The sequence below is a fragment of the Tetranychus urticae genome, chromosome 1 (genome assembly GCF_039701765.1).
Source record: "Tetranychus urticae isolate SD_2017Ah chromosome 1, NJAU_TeUrti_SD_1.0, whole genome shotgun sequence".
Lineage (NCBI taxonomy): Eukaryota > Metazoa > Arthropoda > Arachnida > Trombidiformes > Tetranychidae > Tetranychus > Tetranychus urticae.
This window is the reverse complement of record NC_142958.1, coordinates 16,429,335-16,439,250: the sequence shown is the minus strand read 5'-3', so window position 1 is coordinate 16,439,250 and position 9,916 is coordinate 16,429,335. Positions and strand designations below refer to the sequence as shown.

At 31.5% G+C, this 9,916-nt stretch overlaps 2 protein-coding genes across 2 annotated transcripts in view; both read right to left on the bottom strand.

The window, feature by feature from the left end:
* The window catches only part of LOC107359058 (uncharacterized), a 64,725-nt gene that overhangs the window by 53,024 nt on the left and 1,785 nt on the right, over window positions 1-9,916 (bottom strand). The gene's annotated exons all lie outside the window — the stretch shown is intronic.
* On the bottom strand, window positions 7,329-9,321 carry LOC149094670 (uncharacterized). The gene is made up of 2 exons (XM_089266788.1): window positions 9,107-9,321; window positions 7,329-9,009 (listed from the first exon to the last, which is right to left on the bottom strand). The coding sequence occupies exons 1-2, from the start codon at window positions 9,107-9,109 to the stop codon at window positions 7,480-7,482; spliced, it is 1,533 nt and encodes a 510-aa protein (XP_089122914.1). The 5' UTR covers window positions 9,110-9,321; the 3' UTR covers window positions 7,329-7,479.

Genomic DNA, 9,916 nt, shown 5'->3' with positions numbered 1-9,916 from the left:
ACGTCTAAATGGTTCAACAAGCATTGTGACCAGTGTTGGAGTGAAAACTCCCAGTCTCACTCCCAGTGCCACTGTGAATGAGCTCATCTAGTGTTTGTAATAACTTTTGATGAAAGCTCATGAGACAAGATCTTTAATCTTGATTTACTATCAAGAGTTGAATTAATGTGTTCCAATGAACCTGATAATCATTTTGATGCCTTTTTTCGATTGCGAACCAAGGTAACATTTATCTCGAAAGAATTGAGCAAAATTCTCATTGTTTAGCATTTCGCCTGTTTACTTCTGCTTGGATTGTATTGTTATTGTTATCATCAGTTGAAACACAAATTTATATTCAACTGATTCATCACAATGATATAAATATTATTTTTTTTCGCTTCTTACTTTTTCTTTCTTTCGCTCTTTTCCTTTTCTTTCATGGAGAAAACATGGGAATATTATTAGCTTGTGCAGTCATGATTGATAGTAATATCATTGTTTTTCATGGTTCAATGGATTCTGTCCTAATCATATTGAATGGGAAGACAAAGAAGGAAGAGAGAAAAGCACCGAAGAAAAAAAAGAGATTTTCCTCTCTTCTTGTGATACTTAATTCTTATCCATTCTTTTTTTCTCCATGATAGACTAGTACTTGGCTAAAGGGTATTACAATTGACATGAATGAACTTTTTTTTCTTCTTCTTCTTCAAGCCTCTTTCTTCTGTAAAAATTGTATTATAAAATATTGAACGGAAATTTTGGAGAAGAAAAATGTCAATCCCATTAATAAGTGTAAACTTTTGCCATAAGTTTTGATGGTTAAATCCTCACAAGCAAAAGAAACATTATTGTGTTTAACCAAGTGGAGATGAGATAAAATTGTCAACCACCATGGAATTGATATTATTGATTAGGAGCGAAGAAAAGATTGAAGCGAAAAGAGAAGAAAAAAACAAATATTGCAACAAATTGAATGGAATTTCACTCAAAGAGATAATTAATGAGTTGAGGAGAAGAATACTAACAAGATTGAATAGAACGCCTTCATCTAATGGGGATTGATAGAAACACTGAAAATTGACTTCTTTAAAGGGTACAAGTACATTTAAGATGAAATTGAGAGTTTCGAGAATGTTGATTGACGTAAGCGTCAATCTTTCGGTGAATAATTTCTTCAACCAACAATCTTTAAACTTGTTCATCTGAATAGCAGAAGAGTCGACAGTTATTACATGTAGTTGCATGACAAAAAAACATCAAATTATCGCAATTTTCTTGCTCACGAATCGAAATTAATTTTTAAAGACTTTGTTTTATTCACAATTTATCAATGAATCGAGAGATTGATTTGTATTAGACAATCCAGAGATTAGGATTTCTTTTTGGAAACTGAGTTTTTACGATTTGTGAGTTTGGCATAAACTTCATTCGACTATGTTTAGCTCGAAATCTGTGTTTGGAGTTCATCTTTGCTGACAAGGAAACTCCTCCAACTTTTGTCACAATTTTTTTCATTTTATTCGTTGAACTTGTTCTTTTGGAACAATGGCATTGTGGAGTTGATAAATTTTCTCGAGTTTTTCACCAAACAACTTATTAGAATATTGGAGTGAACTTTTCTGTCATTCTGTAAACATTTGTATGATGAGGTTCATTCATATAATTTCATTCGAAAACATTGAAATGCTCTTGGTTGATGATACTGAGGATGGCAAAGCGATGAATAAACTAATGGATAAACTAATTGTCTAAGCAAGCAATTTATCACTTACAAACTCAGCATGCATTTTCGTTGTTATCAAAACACTCATGCATCAGAAATGCGCTATTTTCAGATTCAAATGTTGTTGCCAAGTTTCACAGAGCATTCGATAGTTGATGATATTTTTCTTCGATTCGATGAATATAATTATTCTCTCAGATCCTTTTACGATTTAATGGTGAATCCTATCAGTTTTCAGCGTGATTCCCCGATCCCATACAATTTCTTGCTTTTAAATGTTATAAAGGAATAATAACATGAAAAGATTAAATACAAAAACCAATTTCTATTTCATCAGATTCTACATGCTGGTCAACATTCAATAGAATGGAGGTCAAAAGAAGATTCAACTTTGGTTTGGAGCGACCAGTTTACTAACTCTCAGTCTCAACGAATCGATAATTTCATCGCATTTTTAATTCTTTTAACATCAAGTTCTCAATATTTTATTTGCTTTTCCTTTTAATTCCAAGTAAAAGCCATGAAATCATCAACATTTAAGAAAAGTTGAGTAAACTTGAGTCAATTAGAGTAGATGAATTATCATTGAATTGAACCTTTTCCTCTGAACTAGAGACTTTATGTGAAGCTAATATAGCATCTCAAGTGATTCTTGTTACAATTAGTTGAAAGTTAAAAAGGAAATGAGATGAAAACCATAAAATGGAATAAAAAATTAAACTGAAATGATAATAAATGTGAGCTTCTTGAAATGAAGTTGGGATGAAGTTGTTGAGCATCATGATAAGAGTAGAAGGAAATGCAAAAAGCAAAAGAAAATTATTTTTTTATCGTTTTATGTTCTTCTTTTTTCTCCTCACCCTCATATTTTCTTGCCTCTTCAATGCAAATAAAAAATGAATAGACATTCTTCCACCAAACTATTCAGTTTCCCCTCAACATGAAAACTTGTAATTCATTTTCATTTAGCCAACATTCGTGTTCAACTTCATTAGCATAACACATGGAATACCAATTGAAAGATTAAAGTATCAAAAGTTGAGACAAAACATTTCATTTTTCAAGTAAAAAGAAAATACAAATTCTTTGAAATGGATATTTTTATTTCTTTCAAAAATCAAGTTGAAAAAAGGTTTGCATTTTCAACAGTCTTTTCCAACTCTTTAAGTTCCATCAAGTATCTCATTGAATTGAACAGGAAACATTCAGAAATCATTTGAGTTCACTCTTATTCAACTTTTCTTCAAGAAAAGAAGCTTCAATAACATGAAAATAAATGAATAGAAACTCAATTGGATTCAAAATTCCAGATTCAATTGTACTTGTTGGTAAAGAAAAATGATTGACATTTGTCAAGGTTTATCGAAAAAGAAGTGGAAAAATTGATGAATAGAAAAGGAAGAAAAAAATTTCGATTTAATTTGCTTCGATCAAAGTCGACGATTCCATTAAAATGTTTGCAAAAATAGTAAATGTAAAGTGAAAATTAATGAGCAACACTTTAGTTTGCATAAGTGAATGTAATTTCAATGAACAAGTTAAGCTTGACTCTTACCCAAGTCATCTTATTGACCGTTTCACTTCTTAATTTACCTTTAATTACCATGCCTCAGTTGGTGAACATCATGTTACAAAGCTTAAGCAAACACGATTCGAAACTAAACTCAAAGGAATAAAGCATTTTCACTTATCCAAAGGCTGACCATTAAATTAACACAAAATCCTAGAAAATCGAAATTTTATTTTAAAATTGAAAATAGTTGAACTGAAAATTCATCAATCTGGTAAACTGGCTATTCTGTGATAAACAAGAATAAAATTTTCACCCAATCATGATTCAGTTGGATAGCATTGAAAAGGAAGAAAAAGGTTGTTCAACACGAAAATCTAATAATAACAATAATGATGGAAACTCTGAACGAATCAAAGTTAACAGGTTTAAACAGGGAAGGAAAAGAGATTCAAGGTAAACTCGTCTAATAGATTCAGTTGGCAGAATCAGGTTTGAGCAAAAGAAAAAGGAAAAGGAATATTTTTTTTCTGTTTACTGATAAAAACGGAAATAATTTATTAACCGACTATTTATTTGCAGATTAATGAATAATATCAGGAAAAGATGAAATTTTGATGAGAATAATTCATTTTCTTTTTGTCAAAATATTGATGGTAAAGACAAAAGGACCAAATTTTTACCCGTAAAACAAACCAATCTATCGATTCGCTTTCGTTCAACTTGTATTAAAGCAAATTGTTTGCTCATCAAATCATTGATTCAATTGTTTAACTCAATTTGTATTGATCATTTGCTTGTTTCACCCAATAAAATAATATCACAATAATTTGAAAGTTCAATAGAAATGAGAAAATGTTCCCTGAGATTCCCAGATGAACAGTAACAATCGATATTATGAATGTACCATTGTTGCCTGTGATAATTGGTAAAGTTGAATTTTAATGTAAAACAATTAATTCTGATTGTTGGTTCATTTCACTTTGACAGAGAAAAGTCTTTGCTTTTTCTCTTCTTCATTCATAACCCATTCAACCAGATTAATCAATTGCCAAACAATTTTCCAAAATGCATGGAAACCATGAGAAAATGATGATTAGTTGATGTTGATTAGTTACATTTTGAGAGGGAAAATGTTTGTTGAGCAAAAAAAAGATGATTAAATATTCAAAATGAAAAGAGAATCAATTTTCCATTGAATCTAAATCATTTATCATGTATGTGATCAAGATGGATTCATCTTGTTCCGTGTTTCAATTAGAACCAAATGCAACCTTAAGAGTGATGCGAAATTTGGTTCTCTAGATAATTGAATAAGTTTTGGCAACTTTGTAAAGGCTATCAATTAGTGCATTGAAAAAATGAACAAATGAACTTTATCAATTTTCATGATAAAGTTAATTGATTGCACAAAAATTTCTTCACGCTGGGCTCAACTCAATTTGCGTTTCTTTCAAAATTCCTGGCTTCGGTTGGCAGGGAGGCTGAAAAATCACAAGTTCTAATTCAAAGTTCATCAACAGCAACACAGAATAAATCACAATTCGATTCCTCAATTCCCTGTTGTTCATTTTCCTTTTTCGATCTTACGGAACTTTTGGAATTTCAAAATTTCGTTTTTCGATTTTTTATTGAGGAATTTTTATTTCGCAGCTTTTTTGAACCCAGTTCTTTCGATTCAATTTTTCGACTTTTCGACTTCTTCAACCGTTTAACAATCTCTAGAGACTTGTTTAAGATGTTTCTGATTTATTAGTTTCGATCAGAAGAATGCTTCAATTGAATGAATTCCCTGAATAGGTTACACTGACTATTCTGTGGACCGACTCTTGTCATTGGAAACTTGTTATTGAATCGTTAATTTCTTGACTCACCATTATTCATATTTGACTCATGAACATGATCGTTATACTTATTTGTACCAAAAGCTGAATATCATCAACTGTACTTTGCACCTCCCTGGAGGGAATCTCATTAGGCAAGGATAAAACCTCTTGTACAATAAAGTTTCCAATCAATCAAAGGTTAACATGGAAAGCATCTGATGTGCACAAGCAAAAAGCCGAGAAAAGTCTAAATGATGAAAAGCTTATTCTCTGTCAACTTGATATTCATCCTGTTCATTTCAATATCACCATATAATATAATTTTGTTATCATTATCTTTACTATCTTTCAGAGTTTTGATGAGCATAAAATTGTTATAATTGCAACAATTTTTCTTTTCTCATTTTCCTTCAATCTTTTTCTTCTCGATTCACCCATTTTCCTAGTTTCATCAGATTAATTACAAGTTCATTAAAAGACTACATTTTTTTCATGATAAGAGTAAAATTGTTCACAAAAACAGTCAACATTGAATGAAGGAAAGAAACAAATGAAGACTAAATATTTTTCTCATTTCTCACATTCTGTAACACGAACTAAATGAACAGAAAAAAAAGTGAAATGAAATATCATGAAATACAGAAAAGGCAGGTTAAAGTTATCAAAGAAAAAGAAATGAAAAAAGTGTCAACTCGAGTTATTTAGATTGTCATGATATTCATCATGAAACTTGATGTTTTTAAAACATTTTGATTGTTCTCTTGAGTTAATAATTAGAAAATGTTGAATCTGAAGAAAACATTTTCATTCAAAGAAAAGTTTTGAAGTAAATAATGATTGACTCATGGAAAGGGTTGAAACACCTTTTTTTCGTCTTGAAAATTGTCTATTCCTTCCAAGTCTTCATTAACGTCTTCTCCCTGAATTTCAATTGTGAATAATTTTCCTTTTCTCATCTTTTCTCTTGAAATTTTCTCCACTTTTTAAATTGAATTTGACTTAAGGGACTTTAACACCTTAATGATCAACAATTTTCTTTATTTTTCTTCATTCATTTCATGGTGAAACTCATTAGAAGAAATTTGAATTCTTTTCGTCTTTTCATTTTTACCTTTTTACCTTTAACGATATTTGCCTGGAAGCAGCATAAAGATTATTCAAGTTTTCAAGAAAATTTTTTATTCTTTCACTCACTGTGATTGAACAATTTCAAATTCATTGAGTAAAATGGAAAACATGAAAATGTGAAGTTTCAAAGGTTGAATTAAAAGAATTGGGAAGAAAAGATTTTTACATTTTCATGATTTTCAGGTTGAAAGGGAATCAAATGAAATGCAAAAAAAGTAAACAAAATTTTCTTTTATTGATTCATTGGAAATCATGTAAACATGGTAAAAATAGGGAAAAGAAAAGAATGTGTAACGAAAAAAAATGCTTTTCCTTATCCTCTTCATTCCAACATTAATCATTAATTTCCGGTCATTATTATCGAATCTTGAAGTCTATTAATATCAAGTAACTTGCCACAAGTTGAGAGCAACCGTAAAGATGTAAGAGCTGATATTCATTACAAGTTTCAAGGTACAATGTTCTTGATTCACTCATTTAGCATTTAATAGATATTAATGTTATGGATCAATAAATGGCTAAAGTAGACTAAACCAGAGATTAAGAGGGAGAAGGATGAATCAATAACCAGAAAAGTAATCAGTTATTATCTGATTGAACAAAAATTCTTGTCGATATTCACATTTCAGTTACCATTCATTGGTTCATTGTCTTTTTTTAGGTTTCCTCACTTCATTTTTTCTCAACATTTTTTTCATTTTTTTACCAATAACTTTTTTCTTATTTTACTTATTATTATTGGCTTATTGTTTATCCTTCCCTGTCGAGAAAAGATTTGATTATAACGATTTCGCTTATTGATTCACAATTTCAAACTCAACTTTCAATTCTTAACGCAAGACGGAAGTCTTTAGATTCAACGACCACAAAAGAAGCAAAAGTATAATTCAATGTGATCAAGTGACATTCAATATTTAACGAAATTTTCTATCATTTCTGAACAGCTTCAAAACTTTTGATTCACATTAACGAATTTTATGATTATTCTGCTCTTAAATGAAATTCTGTAAAATCAAAATCCAAGCTGGAAAATGTTCTCATCCAAATTCATGATTCTAGACAATTAATGTCTAGAAGAATAGAGTACTTCATATTAAATGATATGAATAATATTAGCTTTGGTCATCAGTTCTGTGGGAGAATTCATCTTCGACTCACAAGGGATCGGCATGAACTGGTAATCGAGTTTTTGAATGAAATATATATTTTTTAATAGTGCATTAGTGGTACAAAAAAAGTGAAAAATATTAGGTGCCCGTTTTTTGTTTAACGGAAGTTATCGACGTTCGAAGTCGTATGAATTTGCTATGTCAATCATTATGAAAATGCTTATTTTCAAAGAAACAATGAAGACAAAGTGTTTTACGGCAACTTGGCCAGGAACATTGCATGAAAGAAGTAATGTTACAACCACTGGTCTGGCATATTATGTGTTCAGGCTCAAAACAAATCTCTTTCAAACCTTCAAACCTCGTTGTATCAATATTGAAACCGCTATTTGACCATGCAAATCTGAACATTGGTATGAATAATGGGGAAGTTAACTGGTTCAGAATTAGCGAATTCATTGTCACAATTGTATCTCGATGATGAAGAATTATGGGAAGTCTATCAAGTATAATTCTTGATTGTATTCTTTTTATAAAATCTTTCCATTGACGAAATGCATAAACATCCAATGGCTGCATCATACTCGTAGCACCTTCAGGTATGTAGAATATTTTTATTCGTTTACCTTCTACCTCTAAATTCGATTCATCTTTATGACCAGACCATGAATCAAGCAACAAGATTGATTTATCAGGGGCCATAGGTCCATAAACTTCGTTCATAAAAGTCTTAACAAGGCTTTTGTCCAGTTTTCCAGATTTAGAGCATCGCACCAACAAATTTGGTGTTTCTGGTACTCGAACATTAGGCCCAAACGCTCCAGTCGGTTCTCTTAAGCAGATGAGTGCTTTTGTATGCATTTTTCCACTCATTGATAGAATTGGCATTATAGTGTATGAATGAGTAGTAGCATTCACACTAGCAACAAGGGCAGCTGTATTCCTTTCTCCAATGTAAGAAAGAGTCCTAGCTCTGTGTTCTTCATATCTTATTCCAGATTCGTCGGTATTAAAAATAGCATTTTCTGCTATATCGTACTTTCTGGCAAAGTCCATTACCTCAACGATCTTCGCTGACGCTGAATTTTGGATTGATTCTTCACTAACATGAGAAGCAATTGTTGTGAATTTCGTAATTTTTCTCGAGCCAATGCGATTTCTACTTTTTAAATCTTGAACCCATCTATCTGAAGCTCTAAATCCTATATGTTGAATTTCAACAGCTTTTTCGAGTGCCCAGCGTTTTATATCAGCATCACGTATCGTCAATAAATCAGTTCGAGCTCTATTAAATCTTTCATATACGTGATTAGCAATCAACTGCATTTTTTCTCGAATTGTCCCTTGGGCTTCAACATAGTCACGAAAGCGTTTAATGTAACTGGCTGATTTAACTCGTCGGAAATGGTGTTTGAGTCGATCAAATGAAGAATTTGGATTATCATCTTTCCATTGTAAAACTTTACAGCAGTAATCATATGTGAAAACATCATTCGCTGGCGCAGAGAGTGGTTCGAAAGTAACATCAGCCTGATCTTCAGCAATTGTATCAATCAAATAAAGATCTTCTTCTTCGTCAAATTCATAAGTACTGTCTGCCTGGATATTCAAAATTATTTGTCTCAATCTTTTGGCGAGTAAATCTTCTAAATGGGTAATGTTTCCAGCGCCTTGTTCTCCACGAGACAAAGAGTAGAGGCGATTTATTACAGATGCTTCGGATAATCGTGGCTTCAAAGAGATAAGAAATATTTGTTAGTGATTTTCGGAATATTTCAGGCGATAATACCAATAAAACAAATGGTTTTATAAAGTATTTTGAACTTACCATTTTGCTGGTTCTTCTAGTAGCTGCGTGAAATAAAGGTGTGGCAAAGTTTTTCAAGTCCAAATGGCACAATTGATTAGACAAATAAGCTGGAAAAAGTTTTCGAAAACTTATGTATATGCTTGTAAGTTTGATGGTTTCACAAAAAGGCAATTTGGCATAAAATGAATATATCAAATCAAGTTAATAATAACCAAAACAAAAGTTGCTGAATAAGTAACAACCTAAAAAATGATGAGACGGTCAAAGGTAAAAGGTCACTTGGTGACCGTTGTCAAGGTCTGGTCACTTTCCGTTCAACCGCGGTCATTTCAAACCGAGAAAACTTGTAATAAATTTTTGACTTTTGTCACCCTATATTTTCTGAACGCAAAAAAACGGGCACCTAATATTTTTCACTTTTTGAGTACCTCTAATGTACTAATAGAAAATATATATTTCATCCAAAAACTCGATTACCAGTTCATGCCGATCCCTTGTCAGTAATGAAACTAATCACTACGTAGTGCTCAATAAACCTAGAAAAACGATTCACACACGAATTTCATGGATATCCATCCAGTCTGACCTCAACTGATTTGATTCTGTTTTGGATTGTTTGCAAGACCAAATGTCTGGTTAAATGGTGTTGCCTTGATTAATTAACATGTCAGTTAATTCTTGAAAATGATTCAGGATCAAGTCAATCAACGTTCGCATTTTGTCAATGAACAGTTTTGGTCAATTCCAACTGATTGATGTACTCAAAGACGAACCAAAGTTTAACACCAGAAGAATTTTGATGAAGAATGTAAATGGTTTAAGTAGACG